The sequence below is a fragment of the Helianthus annuus genome, chromosome 5 (assembly GCF_002127325.2).
Source record: "Helianthus annuus cultivar XRQ/B chromosome 5, HanXRQr2.0-SUNRISE, whole genome shotgun sequence".
NCBI lineage: Eukaryota > Viridiplantae > Streptophyta > Magnoliopsida > Asterales > Asteraceae > Helianthus > Helianthus annuus.
Genome location: NC_035437.2, coordinates 12,497,311 through 12,514,995, shown reverse-complemented (window position 1 = coordinate 12,514,995; position 17,685 = coordinate 12,497,311). Strand labels below are relative to the sequence as shown.

Below are 17,685 nucleotides of genomic sequence, written 5' to 3'. Positions count from 1 at the left end.
CATAAACTTGTCATCGCATTTTCTTCCCAGTCATTACATTAACAAAAGCTTTAACATAGTTTAGACACCTAACAATGTTTAGCCCACATGACTTATAATAACTACAAATATGCTTGCTAAAGTACCAAAATTCATGGTTAAATTTAGAAATTTCAAACCATAAGCAAGCAAGGAAGTAGGATGGTTGATGAATGATGATCTTCTTGATGTTGGAAGCCTTCTTGATGCTTGAAAATGGATGGAATCACCAAATTTTGGAGTTTAGAATGGTGGGTGAAAACTCCAGGGCACCATATTTTGGAAGCCTTCCGCTGCCACCCATCGCTACCGCCACCACCTACTACAACCATTGTACAATGTATGTGTGATTTAGTTATAGGGTAAAAACTATTTTTTTAAAACTAAATATGTGTGAAAGAATATCTTTATAAAAATATATATAATTGACGCACATCAAAATGTCTTTTTTTATTTAATTATTTGGTTTTTCTAAATAATATTGTAAGAATTATAAAAGACTGAATGATTATTACTGAATGAGTAGGTTACAATATATAGGGATTACGAGTAACCCTAAAACCTAACTAAGTCTGTGGGCTCATAGTCTAATACTCCCCTCCATTCGTAGCAGAGGAACTAGAAGCTTAGACTGAAAAAAAAATATGAAAACAAAAACAATAATAAACCCTAAAAAACTGTCTTCGATTTCGGTCAAAATTCCATAATTTTGCAATCTTCAACCCATAATCTTCGACCACAGTTTTGAATGATCTCGTAATCCTACAAGAGGCATCCAATACGACCATGTGCCGGCGGCGGGTAGCGACGGATCGTAATTCTGCAGGCGGCGCGGCGGGAAACCGTAGTCTAATGAGCGGCGGCAAGGGGCGGCTTGATGGAAACGCGAAATCAACAAGATGAACCGTAGCATCATCTATGTGGTAAGAGACTGTAAGATCTAGAACCGAAAACGAAGCTTTATTTGAACATGAAACTGACAAAAAAAAAAGAACCGAAAACGGAAAAAGAACAGCGGTTGGACAGGGCGGCAGCGACAGTGACAGCACAGCGCCCTGTCTAGGGTTTTTCTCAAGTGGTGACGGCTAGGGTTTGGTTAAACAAAAATGGACTCAAAATGTTATAAAATGAACAAAATTGGACTTAAAACGCTACAAAATGAGCGGCCAGGGACTCAAGATGTTAAACTTTTTTTATTTTTGACTCATGTGGTTAAAACCACTAAAACGCAGGGACTCAAAAAGTAATTTACTCTAAAACTTGATTACTATTCTATGAAATATTCCCTTAACTAGGTTATAACCCCGTGTATTACACGGGTTGAATAAATAAATTTTATATACTAAATAATAAAATAGTATATCTTTAAAAACCTTCTTTATTGCACGGGTTGAATAAATATAATTTTATATGTTAAATAATAAAAAGTTATATCTATAAGAACAACATTGTACGGGTTGAATAAATGTAATTTTATATACCAAATAAAAAAGTTATATCTTTAAAACACGTGTACTGCACGAGTTGAATAAATGTAATATTGTTTACCAAATAATAAGAATAATACATCTTTAAGGACCTCATTTATTACACAGGTTAATAAATATAATTTTATGTACCAAATAATAAAAAAATACATCTTTAAAAATATGCGTATTACACGGTTTGAACAAATGTAATTTTCTGTACTAAATAATAAAAAATATATATCCTTAAAAACCCCGTGTATTGTACGAATTGAATAAATCTAATTTTATACATCAAATAATAAAAAATTATATCTTAAAAACTTCTTGTATATCCGTTAATTTTATATTAAGTTTCGTAAAACTTGTTTGACCCCCAACGTCTAGCCCAAACAATAATTTTTTAATATCTAAACCCCCGTCTTTTTTTTTCTAACCTTTTTGGCCCCTAACGTCTTTTTTTCTAACCTTCTTGGCCCCTAACATTTAATGCATGGGGTTAGTGTTATGGGCCAAAAGGGTTAAAAAAGAAAACATTGGGGGCTCAGATGTTAAAAATAACATTTAATGGATGAGGTTAGTGTTAGGGGCCAAAAGAGTTAGAAAAGAATACGTTGGGGCTCGGATGTTAAAAGATTCTTTCTTTAAGCTAAAAGGGTAAAAGTGATATAACCACATGGGCCAAAATCGTAATTTACTCTAAATAATATTATAAATTAGAATAAGATTAAAATAAATGATAATTATCCATAAGATATTAAACTAAATAATATTTAGTAGAAGGATTATCTATAATTAATTAGAAAAGATTAAATTAAAATAATAATTATCTATAAGAGATGCTCTAATATGATGACAAGTGTCCCAAAAGTGGTTTCTTTTATTATATAGTATAGATTTAATTTAATTTAATTTAATTATTTCCTTGTAGGCTGAAGTTGATAGGCTAACGAGGGTGCTTGAAACCTCTCTAAAAGATCAAATTGCTTATATGTTAAGGTATATATATAACATGTTAATTTGAAATTGCTTATTATTATTATTATTATACTTAGTTTTCGAAATTATAGGGAGGATATCAAAGTTTCTATCATCGGTGACTTGTCTAAGCTTCCAAAATCCTTAAAAGAATTCATTGCATATGTTGAAACCGCGACGATGAACAATTCACGACTCAATCTTGTAATAGCCATTTAATTATAGCGGAAAGTACGATGTGGTCCATGCCTGTCAAAGCATTGCTCGAAAAGTCAAAGATGGTCTTGCTGACCCTCAAGAAATCAATAAGTTTATGATTGAAAATAAACTTAGTACGCATCCTCACCCTCACCCAGATCTTCTGATTCGGACCAGTGGGGAGGTTAGAGTGAGCAACTTTTCTCTATGGCAATTGGCTTATACCGAATTACATTTCACTCAATCGCTTTGGCCGGATTTTGGAGAAGATGAACTTTTACATGCTTTGCGGGATTTTCAACAAAAGAGTAACACAATATGGTGGATGACAATGATACGGGTCCTTTCCCAACTATGCATGTCCTTTCTTGTTTTAATTCATGTTTTTCATTTCATTTTTTTCGTTGTGTATTATTGCAAATAAAGGGGAGATGTTCTACGAATCTTTATAGTTACTAAGTGGAGGTGTTTGTTGACTAACGACTTGCAATGATAATATTTCTAAAATTTTAGTTTATTTCAGTTTTTTTAAATAAAGATGTTTATACATATTATATCTTTCATATTACAAAAATGAAAAGCATTATAATGCAAAAACCGGTATGTGGCTGCTGGGATTCGAGCACAGGTCTCCACAGCCACAACGTGGAATTCTTACCACTAAACTACAGCCACATTTTGTTTGACAAAACATATTTTCCTCTTTTATTTGAAGAAGAACGACAGCATCAGCTCAGAAAAAAGTAAAAATAAGATGTGGCTGCTGGGATTCGAGCCCAGGTCTCCACGGCCACAACGTGGAATTCTTACCACTAAACTACAGCCACATTTTGTTTGAAAGAACATATTTTCATATTTTATTTGAAAAATAACCACAGCATCAGCTCAGAAAAAGTAAAAATAAGATGTGGCTGCTGGGATTCGAGCCCAGGTCTCCACGGCCACAACGTGGAATTCTTACCACTAAACTACAGCCACAAGATGTTTATGAATGAGATTTTTGTCTTTAAGTCTGAAGGATAAATGTATTTTCTATGCATTATAGCACTAGGTTTATACCAGTACTTTAAAGTTTTGAGGTGCTTATGGTTTGGCTTAAAGTTGTAGAATCGTTCAATTTCAAAGCATGCATATAGTTTTCAAACTATACAAGGCAGTTTGGTTTACAATTCGAACAGAAACCGGCCGTAAAAAGCCAGACCAAACCAAGGATCATTGGGTGTGTAATCTTTTAGTTTATTGGATTGTGTAACAATCTCATTTGCATCAATGTATCCTATCAGGTTTTGGATTATTTTTTCTTAACAAAAGTTTAGTTGGGTTGAAGCTTTGTATATATCATGTTGCAAGTTTTAACCATGCTATTTGTGTTGGTCACTGTTGGCTGAGGGAGACACTATAGGCTTTTGAAACTCAGAGGAAGTATCTACAGCTTCTAATGTTTGATAATTATTTTAACAAATCTTTCTGCGTGAGATACATAATTTACATAGATGGCTGTCGGATTAGTTATTGGTTTTTAATTTGATTGGAAGTTAATGGGCTTCTTGAGTGGTAACAAAAGTATACATGTGCTCATGGAATTATAGCCTATTGGCATTTTGGGATGAGAGGTCCTGAGTTTAATTCTCACAAGGGGGTTTTCCCTGATTGCGTTTTCTGCTAAATTGGTGTATAGGCATTATAGCCTAATGGAGATGGATATATGATCATGTGGTTCCTCTTGTGGCACAATGATACTTCAGTGGTCCATCAGTGAGATCCAGATTTGTCGTTCAAAAAAAAAAACAAAGTATCACATGTATTATTATAATAAACCGTAATAATGAGCATGCATATGTTACGGTTTGGATTGGTTCGTTTCGGTAAAATAACATTAAGACCTAATGGTATTATGGGGCATTTTTCGCCACATCAGCATCATAAGACAAATTTAAAAAATGTGTAATGATTAATGCCCCTTAATGTCTTTTCAATCATTACTTCCCATTTTGTTTTTCTCTTCATTTGGCATTATCCTTGAAATGTATCTCTTTTTTCATGCTCCTATAATGTCAACAGGGGTGATGTTAGAGATGTTATCAAGCCATTTCGAACCCGGAATGGCTTGATAACATCTCTAACATGGCTATTAAAGCAATTCATGCAAGCAAGAGGAGCCACAAATACATTCCAGCCAAGAAAGGAATCCCGGTTTTGTGGAAAGATATAGTATCATCATTTAAAGAACTGGATAATAGAGGAATCAAGGTGGAAGAAAAACTAGTGGCAAAAGTGGGAGATGGAACAAAGGTAAAGTTCTAGATGGATAATTGGATAGGAATGAAGCCGTTCAAAGACTGGTTCCCTGATTTATTCAAGATTGCAAAGAATAAACAAGCTCTTGTGGCAGATTTTGCTATAAAACTACCAAACGAAGTGCGGTGGAATATAGACTGGATGAGACCTCCAAACAATGATGCTGAATGGCTACAATGGTCGGGTATGCTAAATGAGTTAAACAAAATAAAATTCCTTACAGGTAAAGACCGATGGGGTTGGGTGAATGAGAAATGGGACGAGTTCTCAGTGGCGACTGTAAAGGAGCATATAAACAAACAAACGGTGAATGAACAGGAAGAGAGATGGAAACATTGGATTACATGGTTACCTGCAAAAGTTAATTACTTCACTTGGAGGATGGCATTAGGAAGGATCCCGGTTAAAATAGAACTGAGAAGAAGAGGAGTTGAGTTAGATAACAACCTATGCTCTAGATGCGGATCAGTTGAAGAATCGACATGTCACCTCATTTGTCACACCCTGACTTTTGTGGAAGCGTATGCGTGTGACTTAATCGGTTCTCATTGCATTCGATTATAATAAACAACTATAGAATCAAAATGATGTTCACCCATTCAAAGGTTTGAAATATTACAACACAAGTCATTTAAGTTTCAACCAAAACCCTCAAGTTATGATACAAACAAAAGTGGATGACATCTAAACTTGAAATTTACGTCTTGAAAATAACACCAGCGCCCAAGATCCAACTTGTTTCCTGAAATACATGTAAGTTTTGGAAAATCGTCAACATAATGTTGGTGTGAGTTCATGCAGTTTTTGTATAAACATTTAAGCATTCGTTGTAGAAAACAGGGTATGTAACTGTACTGAAATATGTACTTCTGTAAATGTAAGGAAATCGAGATCGCTAATGGTTTGCAAGGCCATTAACATGTGACACGACATAGGAAGCATCCAAACCATAGGCATTTTTAGTTGTCGATTCCACGACTGTCGATTGAGACAAAAAGCACTACTTGGTAAAAGAGTGGCCAAGAGTGTGGTTGCCTGAAACCCATTAGATCTAACCTTTTGTTCCGCGGTCTTGGTATGTAACTGATTAATGGTGCTTATGGCACCCTATTCGTGACATGATCTAAAGTATCATTCCATAGTTTTTGTATTCAACATACCATAGCACATGTATTTTCCCCAAGTTTAGAAAACAAGTAAAAGTTTAAAAGTGGGGACATGAACTCACAACTTTGCGTATCCTGCGCCGTAAACTTCACCGGTTGGTTTTGTAACGTCATGACCTATATGTATTCTATGTATGTTAGTCACTAGACTTGTATCACACAAGTATAAGTCACCATCTTTTGTTTATGTATATGTTCTTTGTATGTTCAATCTCTGTGAGGGTCGTGCCCTTGTTTGTCGGGTCTCGCCCGTTTGTCATGCCTTTGCACTTTATGTATGTAATGTATTTTTGTAAATATATATTTTACTTCTCAAACATATATTCATTCATATAGTCCCTTTTCAAGGTAATAGATGTTAAAAACAATTTATATTTTTAACTTTTCATGTATGTTACTTATATTATTTTCCCAAAATAAATATAAGTATTTCGTAAAATAATATCCTCAATATTATTTTGGTACAAGTATTCTTAGGAAAGTATACTTGTATTTTATGTAAATACTTGTGTATTTTGTATTTTTCACCAAAAATCAATACTTTGATTTCTATTACTTTCCGGAATTAGATTTCTTAAATATAATATATTTTTAAGACTTGTAAGAAATATATATATTTTGTCATGCTATAAAATATATATAATCATTCTCGTTATTCAGCCGATTTTTGTATACTTGTATACTTATGTATTCTCATGTAGGTTGTATGTGTATTTTTGTATTCATACTCCTTGGGAGTATTTAGTGTATTTTCAAGTCCTTAATACACTTCTACATATAATACACACAATATACACTTAGCACAAAATTTGGTGATCACTAAATATATATATTTTCCCCAAAAATATACATTCTTAATATTGATTTTAACTTGAAGAAATCACCATTTCTTGACTTGTAATTTTACACAAAAATTAGGGAAACCTTGGTAAATATTTTTAGATGAATTTTTAGGGAATAAGTTTCACCAAAACTTATATTTTTCTAAGTGTCAAAATTTTATAAAAATTTTGACATAGTTTCCCCTAAAAATGGAGGTTTCCATGTTTTCAAAACATGTGTTTATTTTCTTTTCAACTTCAAAACAATTTTCCAACAATAATCATCAACAACAAACACTAATTCTTTCATACGAAACATCATGTGAACTTGATTTTTGTTAAAAATGTGTAGTCTTTTATATCTACACTTAACATGTTATGATCTTTTCAAAAATAAGTGTTCTTGCAATATTTTAAACAAACTTATGTGAAACTTTATTTTATTAACCAACTCATCCATGAGTTTAATGGTCTTTAAAGTTTGTAAATCATGTTCTAAAAACACTTTTATGTTTATTAGAAGGATCATTACTTTTAACATCATGTTTAACCATGGATCTTTCAGGATCCATGCTTAATATTTTTAGATCTTTCATAAACAAACTTTGTGTTAAACTTTTAACAAACTTTTCATAGATATTAGTTTCAAAAATTAGTTTAACACACACTTTATTACTTCAAGATTACAAGTTTATGTGTAAAAATTCCTATTTCAAGTTCACATTATGCTTCACATGTTCATCTTCAAGTCTAACCATGGATCCTTCAAGATCCATGCTTAAACTTGGTAAATCCGAACATTAACATACTTGATCTAAATCATAAACACAAGATGCAACATCAACAACTTCATTACATACACTAAAGTTTCATGTAATCACTTATTTTCTTTATAAATATGTTAGATCTTCTTATTTTTAGCATTAGAAGTTAAGTTGTTTATGTGACAACCCTCAAAATTCCATGTATTCCGTACAATTTATTATTGATAATTAAAGTGCTTGATGACTGTGTGGAATTACTTAACTGCTTTCTGATTACTGTGTTATACTTACATGTACTTGTTAACATACTAGTGGTATGCAGAAAAGTCACTAAATAGTCCGTTATAATTTCCTAAGTGTAACAAATTAAAAGTGTTACAAAAATATACATAAAAGACACTTTACGGATTAATTAAGCACTTTATCGGATCAGTATCCAACCGAACAACCGGACTTTACCCAGAACATAAAAATGTTGTCAATGACACTGTTTTTCCTTTTCGGAGCCAGTTAGGGTCCCCGAATACCCTAACACCCGTTATAACCCATAACACACTAGTAACTAATTAAAACTCTTAACTAATCAAACTAATCACTAACTAACTAGTTAAATTCCAACCAATTACCCCCCCCCCCCCATGACCGAAATCAGTCCCATGTGGGACACCCCCCCCCCTACACTTTTGATTAATTTAATCAAACTTGCCTCATATCTTGATGACACAATATCTAATGGTTAACTAGAGAATATGGTCTATAAATGTGACCATGAGATCACCACTTCACTTCAACTCAACACTTAGCAAGTTACTCTCTCTCCCTCTTCTCTTTGATACTCGGCCGAACATCACCATCACTACCTCACCACCTTCAAGTTTCAATCTTGCCATTTTACATACTTACAAAGGTGAAAGGGTTCATACAAGGAGGCTCGGTGCTTTCGGAATCTCAAGAACCTCTCTACGTTGCTTTTATCCACCTAGTTTTCGCTTTGATTCTTCCCTAGCCTTGAGCTAGTTGTAAGTGCTCCTAAACACTCCTTTGATCTTGTTTAAAGTGGTTAATAAGTGATTTAATGGCTAAAAACCAAGAACACACAAGATCATAACTTAAAGGCTTGAAAATAAGATGAATATGTTGGATAAAGAGTAGATGTGTGTGTAAATCATGTAGATCTTGTGTTGTTATGATTCTTGTTGATTTCATGATGATTCTGCTGGTTAATATTGATGTTTGATGTTGTTGTGATCGCTAAACATGTTAACGAAATCAATCGAACACACTTTATAATGTTAAAAGACTGAAAACAGCTTGCTGATCTGCATTTCCAGCCGCCTTTAACTGGCTGTAATAGGACCATAACTTAATGAAAAATGTATTTTCTGAAGCCTAGATTTATGTATTATGAAATACGGTTCTAATGGCACTGGAATCATAATTTTTGGACTTCGTTTACTATTTTTAAAGTGTCGTTTTATAACAGCAACTAAAGCTGAGTTTTTACTACTGAAAATATACGTTCTGTTTTCTGTCGTAACTTGAGTTCTGTGTAGAGTTAGATCACGAAACTGGTACTGTAGATGGATACTGATGTCGTAGTAATTGTCCCACTGGAATTTCGTCAATCCGACTTACAATGAATCTTTAGTGAATTATTCCGTGGGCTGCAGTCAGAAAATAATGAATCTGATTGCAGTCCGGAAAATGATTTTTAATAAAATATTGGTGACGAATTAGATCCCGAGATTTTGCATAATAATATTTGGGTCGTTTAGCATCTTCTGTAAAAAGTTGGGAATTTTTTAAATAAGATAACTATTTTATTAAATTGCTCGAAAACAGCCCAGTTTCGGATAATTAAGTTGAAACGACATAAGTAGTGATTTGCGTGTCTAAATGTCGAATATGTTATCTGTGAATGATCTAACATGTTATGTGTCGATAAAAGTGTTATGTGCAATGTCGTATGTTTATTTGTGAATGGGAATAGATGGGGAGGTTACATGGGCATAAACCGTTAAAAGTGATGCATGTTATGTGTTAGATGCGTGTAGGAACTTTTGTGCTTATTTGAAGTCACTAATAAACTAAGTGGTAATCCTACTAGGACGTGATTGACTGACTTTGACTATTAGCTATATTTGAGAATCTAACCGAGCAAACCGAGGTGAGTTCACACACTTTCTAAGGCATGGGATTCCCGGTGGTTTGGGAATGGGTTAAAGAATTAAAACGGAATCTACATATCTTACTTAGGTAGGATATGTACGGCCATCCTCCTCGGGTAGGATGCCAGTATTAATCCTGCGTATTCTCTTTGGGAGAACTACGTACGTTCGTCCTCCTTGGGTAGGACAACAACCTTAAAACTTACTAGACAAAACTCTATCATAAGTCCCTCATTTTATATCGACTTAATCGCCGAGGCCAATGGCGAGCGGGTCATTAGTTAATAGCGCTATTAGGTTTAACAAACCTCACACCGTGCCAGTCGGACGGGCGTGTACTAATGGACTATGGCAAACCATCAGTGATGATAGACACTGATGTAGGGCACAACTTACTTGCGTAGTAGTCGATATCATACGGTCTAGTAGTTCACATGGGGAAGCCCCCACTAATCATGGACAGGGTATGGGTAATAAAGAATGAACTGGTTAAATTTTCTTTCAACTATGGGGTAACCCCCACGGCAATTACGCCAACAAAAGACAAACCACGTTTTCGGAAACAACTTAAAACTAAACAACCAAACGTGAACTCACTCAACTTTGTTGTTGACTCGTTGTTACATGCCTTACAGGTCGCTAAATGCTTGGATCTTGCACGGGGAATGAGTCGTTGTGGTGTACGGATTGTTATGTTCAGTGCTTAATATTTAAATCCTTATGAACTTATAAAACTTGCGTTTTGAACTTTAACTTATAAACTATGGACTTATGTTTTGGACTTTACGTTTATGCTTCCGCTGTTTAATTTAAAACTCAGTTAACTAGCTTTTGGTCACCAATCGTATTGTGGTTGGCTTTATTTACTTAAATACGTTGTTCAGTATGATTGGTGGCTCGATCCTGGTCACGTCACGCCTCCAAGCGGTGGTACTCCGCATGGTGGATTTTGGGGGTGTGACAGTTTAGATGGTGAATCTTGTACATAACATGAACATGAATTAAATTAGTGATCAAGAAGATTACTACTAGCTCTAATGGCTAGGGAAGTGGCACAAGAATGAAGGTGATGAACAAGGAAGAAAATGAGTGGTTAAAAGCTCCACGAAGAGGTCCTTCAAGTTCCTACACTTCAAGCCTTCTTAGATGATCTCCATACACCTTCTAGTGGCCTTGGAATGGTTGTTTGAAGCTTGAAAATGGTGAGTGTGGGTGTGTGTATATGAGCCGAGAGTTAGAGAGTGGGGGAGGAAGAAGATGAAGTGGTTTGTGAGTGTGATTAGTTTATGCTTTATAAAGATCTTCCATATCTTTTAATGGTATAATTCTTAGAATATTCCTTACACAAAATCTAACATAATCTAATAAAATCAAGTGAAATCAAATAAAATCAAATAAAATATCCATGTGGGACCCATAGGGACCGGATTTGGTGGGGGGGGGTAAAATGTAAAATTTTGGAAGTTGGAGGTTTAAAGTGCAAATGATAAGGCTTAAGTAAGTTTAAGTGTGTTTAGGTGTTTTTATGATTTTTAAGGTGTTCTAGCATCAATGCTAGATTAATATCACAAAAACATTACTTCTAGTTAATTTTTGATGTCCCGGTTATTGTCCGGTTGTTCGGTTCGTTAAAGTGCTGAATTGCGCAGTTTCACTAAGTATGAAGCACCTTTTGTGACAGTTTCAATTCCCGACACTTTGTAAGTTATTTTGGACAATAAAACATAAATTATGCATGATATTAAGATGTTTAAAAGCTGATTATAACTGAATTAATGCTGATTTATGCTGAATTCTGCATTTAAAGTGAGTTCGGGTGATTTTTAGTGCATAGTTTAGCTTCCGGAAAGTTTAAATGTTAACTCTTGTATCCATACTTGGGTTTTAATGTATTTTAGATGTTGAACCTACTCCTAGGCCCTAATTTTATTCTCTGACTGCTTTCTGCAGAGCTGCTGACACAGTGTGTCTTACCGGTGAGTTTACTAGTATTTCTGACGCAACGATAAAAGTAATGCATAAAGCAATATTTGAAGTATAAAATGTGCATGAATTCACAAGTATAGCATGAAATCAGACAATGTTGACATTTAAGCACATAATTTCAGATATTAAATAATAATTAAACTGTACGGAAATTACCGGTTTTGTGCCAGTTGTCACATCATTAGCGAATGTACGAGATCAGTTCCTGTGTGGAGGAAAGTAATCGCGTGGCTGAAATTACCATCATCGACGGACACTAGTTCGTGGGAGAAGATATTAACATGTGCAGACGGGTTAAAGGGATCATCGGAATGGAAGAAAATTGTAAAACTGATTATACAAGCGACCATGTGGCATCTATGGAAAGCAAGGAACGAAAAGGAGTTTAGTGGAACCACAAGATCAGAAGACAACGTATTGGACGACATCAAGGCAGACACTTTCTTGTGGCTGAAAAGTAGATCGAGATTAAAAGATTTAGTATGGGAAAGATGGGAGGATTTCAATATAAGAGACATTGTAAAATAGTAATACAAGAATTGGGGGATGGGAGATAAAATAAATTTGTGTAATTCTTAGTTGTAATCTTTTGGGTTTTACAGCATATGCTGGCCCTATTCTATAATCATAAAATTTTTACCGTTAAAAAAATCAAGCCATTTCGCGTCCTTATAATGCCCCTCGTTACGCATGACATGACCTAAGTTGGTTTTGGTATACAATGACTAAACCAACTGTTTGATTTGGTTTGTCCTAAAAAAAATGTCCGAACTAGACAACAAAAGTCACCTTCGTGATCCAAACCCCAAGACTAGGATATCAAAATCTAAATTTTAAATTTGTAACCTTTTTTCTAAAGACAAATTTCATTCCACATTAAAACTAGCAAGGGCTAGAAACAAACAACTAAGAAAAAACAACATAACAGAATTACATTAAATTGAAACTTTCTCATATCGGACAAAGATAGTTGACAATTTGTATATTTCTTTTTATGAGACACTCCTTGGTAGGAAGGCGATTCATAGCCATCCTCCAGCCAAAAATATTTACTTTGAGAGGAAGCCATTTTTTCCATTTAAATTTGTAACTTGTTAAACATGTGTAAATGTCACAAATTTAATTATGAATATACTTGATATTTTGACTTTTACTGGATAAAATATGTTTTTATGTAAGTTTTAGGGGGTGTTTGGTGTTGCATTTTCAAAATAGATTATGCGTTTTTAAAATAGATTTTGCATTTTTAAAACTGCGTTTTGAAAAAGCATGTAGGTACATGCTTCTCCAGAACTGCGTTTTGTAGGTAGATAATCACTTTTTCATCCAAACACTTTTTTAGATTATTTATATTTTACAAACGAAATAATCAAATAATCACTTCAAAACGTAATCCCAAACACCCTCTTAAAAGAGTATATAAATTTACCCAAAATGTTTCATTTTTTACCGTCTTTAACTACCTATATTTAGTTAGGATTTTATTATTAACTTAAAGTTAACTCAATAGTATTTAATTTCATATCGTTATAAATTATCTTACTTAAAAAACTATAAATTAAAAGTATAAATTACAAATGATTCATAAAATTTAATTCTTGTATTTGTTTCCTAGCAACATGAGTATATTTACAAAAGGGCACGTTTAATTAAATATTAATTCTAAATAAATACTTCCATGAGAACCACATAAACACTTTTACAAAGATTATAATCACACATGGCAAGAAAAGAAATGTATTAAGACTGTAAGGCTACGAGGTGTGGATGAAGCCTCCTTGGGCTTTATCATGCCAAGTAGGATCCATGTAATCGTCATGTCAGCAAGGGGGATTTATCATTGTTACACCCAGAAATATAAGAGCATTGGCGTGACTGGACCGATATCTTCATTGCACAGCGGAAACAAATAAGCTAAGTCTTTTAGAAAATGAACGTCACTAAGTACTCGACTCCACATGGTTCTCCTATTCCAACCGTGCCATGATTTCTGAAAAGTAACCTGAGAAAGAAACATGCAAAAAAATCAACATAAAGTTGTGCGAGTTCATAGTTTGTTTTGGAAAAGATTTTTAAACAAATCTTTTTGAATAACCGGTTTTTGAAATATTGTTGAGAAAACGAACTTAAAAATCATTTTCTTGTCAAGTTATATGGAAACTTTGTATTTGTAACGCATTATGTTCGTAGAACCATGTATTTGTATAACCGTCAATGCCCACCCTGACTTTGACTTCATGCCCGCATAATTCTATGCTTTGAATTTGTATAAAACATGATATATAATTTGTATGAAACATGTATTTCTGTAAATATAAGGAAATCGAGATCGCTAATGGTTTGCAAGGCCATTAACATGTGACACAACATAGGAAGCATCCAAACCATAGGCATTTTTCGTTGTCGATTCACGACTAGAGACACAAAAGCACTGTTTGGTACTAGTTATCACCAAGAATGTGGCTGCCTAAAACCCATTAGATCTAACCTTTTGTTCCGCGGTCTTAGTATGTACACGATTAATGGTGCTTCTGGTACCCTATTCGTGACATGATCTAAAGTATCATTCCTTAGTTTTTGTATTCAACATACCATAACACATGTATTTTCCCCAAGTTTAAAAAGCATGTAAAAGTTTAAAAGTGGGGACATGAACTCACTGGGCTGTCTCGTTTTACGTACGCACCCCAGCCCCGTATCCCGTCCTTACTCATGAAAATCATTCACATTTCGAAAATACCCATTTGTTTTGTAAAACCGGTATCTTTAGTACAAATCATTCGTAAACCATTTGAGTTCTTTGTAATTCATTCGTAACATGGTTTAGAAATATGAGTTTTCGTTTATCGATAAATTGTTTATTTTTGCAAAACTTGCATGTCTTTCCACCCCGAAAACATTTATAAAATGTAAAACAGTGAAAAGATGGGGTTATGAACTCACCTGAATATTGCTGTGCAAAGCTAGCTAAATACGACTTCGTGATGTCGTTTCAAAGACGAGACTTGCTAGCGTGCATTCTACAATATTCCTAACACGGAATATCTTATAAGTTTCTAAATAAACGCAGTAACTAATCTACGTGTCATCGAGCTCTACCGAATCGTTAACCGAACGATTCGACGGTAAGTTGTTGTTGGTGTATATGTCTGTTGACTTCATCTTGTATCGAGTCATGTATTTAATTTAGAAAGATCAGAGCTCAGTATACGAAAAAGTACAATTCGAGTGTCCAGTTCATGTGAAGTGGAGTGTCCAGTTCATGTGAACTGGTGAAAGCCACTTCATGTGGACTGGCTTACCTATAAATACTAGCTCTTGATCATTCATTCGTAACTTTTGGGATCCGGTAGCGAAGCTCTGCCGGAGTGTCTCTAGCCTTGTAAACGTTGTGAAATCAATACAAGAGACAAGTAAAGTGATTCCTAGTGCAATACAAGCTGAACGAAGATCAAATCATTGAATTCCGCCTCTGAATTGATCGAGAACTCTTCTGATCGACTCATTTGATCGATTCAACGATCCTACAAGTGGTACCAGAGCTCAGCAGGAAGAATTCTTACCATTTCAGCTTGTTTGCAAGGAAAATTCTGACTTCTACTCATTCTTTCACATTTTTTCAAAATTAATCAAGATTTTACGGTTCAAAATTGCTGATTTTTGGATATGATGTGCGAAAATACCTGATCTATAACCCTACAAAGTTTCAAATCTTAATTCAAAACCGTTTAGGAGAAATCTAAGTTTTTTGGTCCGAAATCGCGTAAAAGAAAACCCATTCCGTGTGAAATAAGATTCCATTTCGCACGAATTGGCTTTGTTTCAGTCCATTTCGCACCAAATTGTCCATTTCGTGTGAAAAATCATTCATTTCGCTTGATATGGACCATTTCGTTTGAATAAAGATCCATTTCGTTTGAAACTGTTATACCATTTCGTACGAATTGGATAAAAGATCCATTTCGTTTGAAATATCATCATTTCGTTTGAAAATCGGTCAACAGTGTCATTTGAAACGGTTTGAAAGTCATTTGAAACTAGGTGGTCAAATAGAATTAATCTTTGCTTTAAAGTTGTCGGCCGCTTAATACATTTGTTGTTATCAAAGATTGCATGGGACAGGCATTTATCGTGAAGGTCCAATAGAATTCTTTGAGGAACATTGAATTTATCGGCCATTGAAAGTATTGCATGTGATTTCATATAAGGATTGTCAGACCACTAAATTCATCGGCCCTATAAGAATTGAAGTTGATTAAATGAATATTGAGGTCCAGTTAAATCAATATGTTCGGCCCACGTGCATTTGTTTAAAAGTAAATCAGAGCAGCCCCTTGTTTGTTGTCAGTTAATCATAACTTGAATATCGATCCAATCAGAAATTTGTCGGCTCATTCAAGTTTGCATGTGACATTTGAAATGAAGGCCCTATAGAAGTCATTGAAGAATTGCATGAGATTAACGGCCCAATAGAATTTGTTTCAATTAAAAGATTGCACAGTTTGAAAGTAACCAGGTCTCGAGGTTATCCAAGTTGCACGGGTAGAAATTAAATCCAGATAGTTTGGGTTTTGCTGATCCAGTTTGTTTGTAAGTTTGAGCCAGATTGTTTGGAAGTTTAATCAAGTCAATTGAAAGGATCAAGTTTATTTGAAAGGTCCATTTCATACAAAGTCAGTTCCAGGTCGTTTGTACTGATCCAGTTTGTACAGTTTGACCCTGTTCGCACAGGGTCAAATTATTTGAGTTTGTAATTCAGCTCGCATGAGGAGGGTCAAGTAAATCCAGGTCGTGTGAATTTGAACCTCATTTCGCACAAATTGGCAGTCCAATTCGTTTGAAACTGTCAGTTCGTTTGAAACTTCATTTCGTTTGAAGTCAGTCAATTTCGTTTGAAGATCTGTTTTTTGGAACTTTTAAATCCAAAACATGGATTTTGAAGATGTAATAGCGTATTGTTATTACGAATCTCAGCAATTCTATTCTAAAAAATGGAAGAAAAACCAGTTTCAACAGAAGAAGTTTCAGAAAAAGCTCAAATTTTTTTTATCAATCATCAGATGAAGAAAGCGATGATGACAGTGAAATGATTCGAAAACTTGAAAATTATCAAAGAGAACTATCACCTGAAAGTTTCAAATTTTATTTTGCAGATAAATTGGAAAAGCTAAAAGAAAGACTAGCTGAAAGAGAGAAGAATCATAAAGCAGCAACTGTTGAAGAGAAAGTCAAACCTGAAGAAAATATTAAAGTGGTAAAGCAGCAGGTTGAAGAAATTCCAGCTATCAAGGATGAGAAGGAAGCTGAAGCTGAAACGATGTCTGAGAAGTGCTCAAAATGTGATAAATCTGGATGAGAAAATGTCATACTTCTGAAAGATGTGGAGAGTTTGACATTAGAAAACAAAATCTTAAAAGAAAATGAAAAAGAATTTCAAAATAAAATAATATTTTTGGAAAATGAAAAATTTAAAATTGAGAAAGATTTTAAAAATCAAATAAAAATTTTACAAAATGAAGATGTTTGGATAAAATTGGAAAACAAGGTTTTAAAAGAAAAAGAAACAGAATTTCAACATCAAATAAAAGTTTTAGAAAACGAAAAATCTGTTTTAGATAAAAATAAAATTGAAAATGAAAATGCAATAAATTCTCATCTTGAGAAAATCACTCAACTTAATAATGAAGTTGAGTATGCTAACAATAAAATCAATGAGTTAGAAAAGAAATTGAAAGGTTTTGTGTCCTCATCAGTTATACTAGATCATATCTGTCAAAAACCGATAAATGAAATTCCAATAAGTGACAATATCACAAATTATG

At 34.0% G+C, this 17,685-nt stretch overlaps 1 protein-coding gene and 2 non-coding genes across 3 annotated transcripts; 1 reads left to right on the top strand and 2 right to left on the bottom strand.

Annotated features, from left to right (window-relative positions):
- Positions 1 to 3,415: 3,415 nt before the first annotated feature.
- TRNAH-GUG lies at positions 3,416 to 3,487 on the bottom strand. The gene has a single exon. It is a non-coding gene; the product is annotated as a tRNA-His (tRNA).
- A 79-nt stretch (positions 3,488 to 3,566) lies between these two features.
- TRNAH-GUG lies at positions 3,567 to 3,638 on the bottom strand. Its single transcript has one exon. It is a non-coding gene; the product is annotated as a tRNA-His (tRNA).
- A 1,326-nt stretch (positions 3,639 to 4,964) lies between these two features.
- LOC118492065 lies at positions 4,965 to 17,219 on the top strand. Its single transcript, XM_035989827.1, has 2 exons — positions 4,965 to 5,499; positions 16,924 to 17,219. Exons 1-2 carry the CDS (start codon positions 4,965 to 4,967, stop codon positions 17,217 to 17,219), a joined length of 831 nt encoding a protein of 276 aa, XP_035845720.1.
- Positions 17,220 to 17,685: the final 466 nt, after the last annotated feature.

What these genes read in the sequence shown, in the direction of transcription:
- LOC118492065 (XM_035989827.1), top strand. Translation starts at nt 4,965, where the DNA reads ATGGATAATTGGATAGGAATGAAGCCGTTCAAAGACTGGTTCCCTGAT. An exon ending in GTATGCGTGTGACTTAATCG is followed by an intron (nt 5,500 to 16,923) that starts GTTCTCATTGCA and finishes ATCAATCATCAG; the next exon opens with ATGAAGAAAGCGATGATGAC.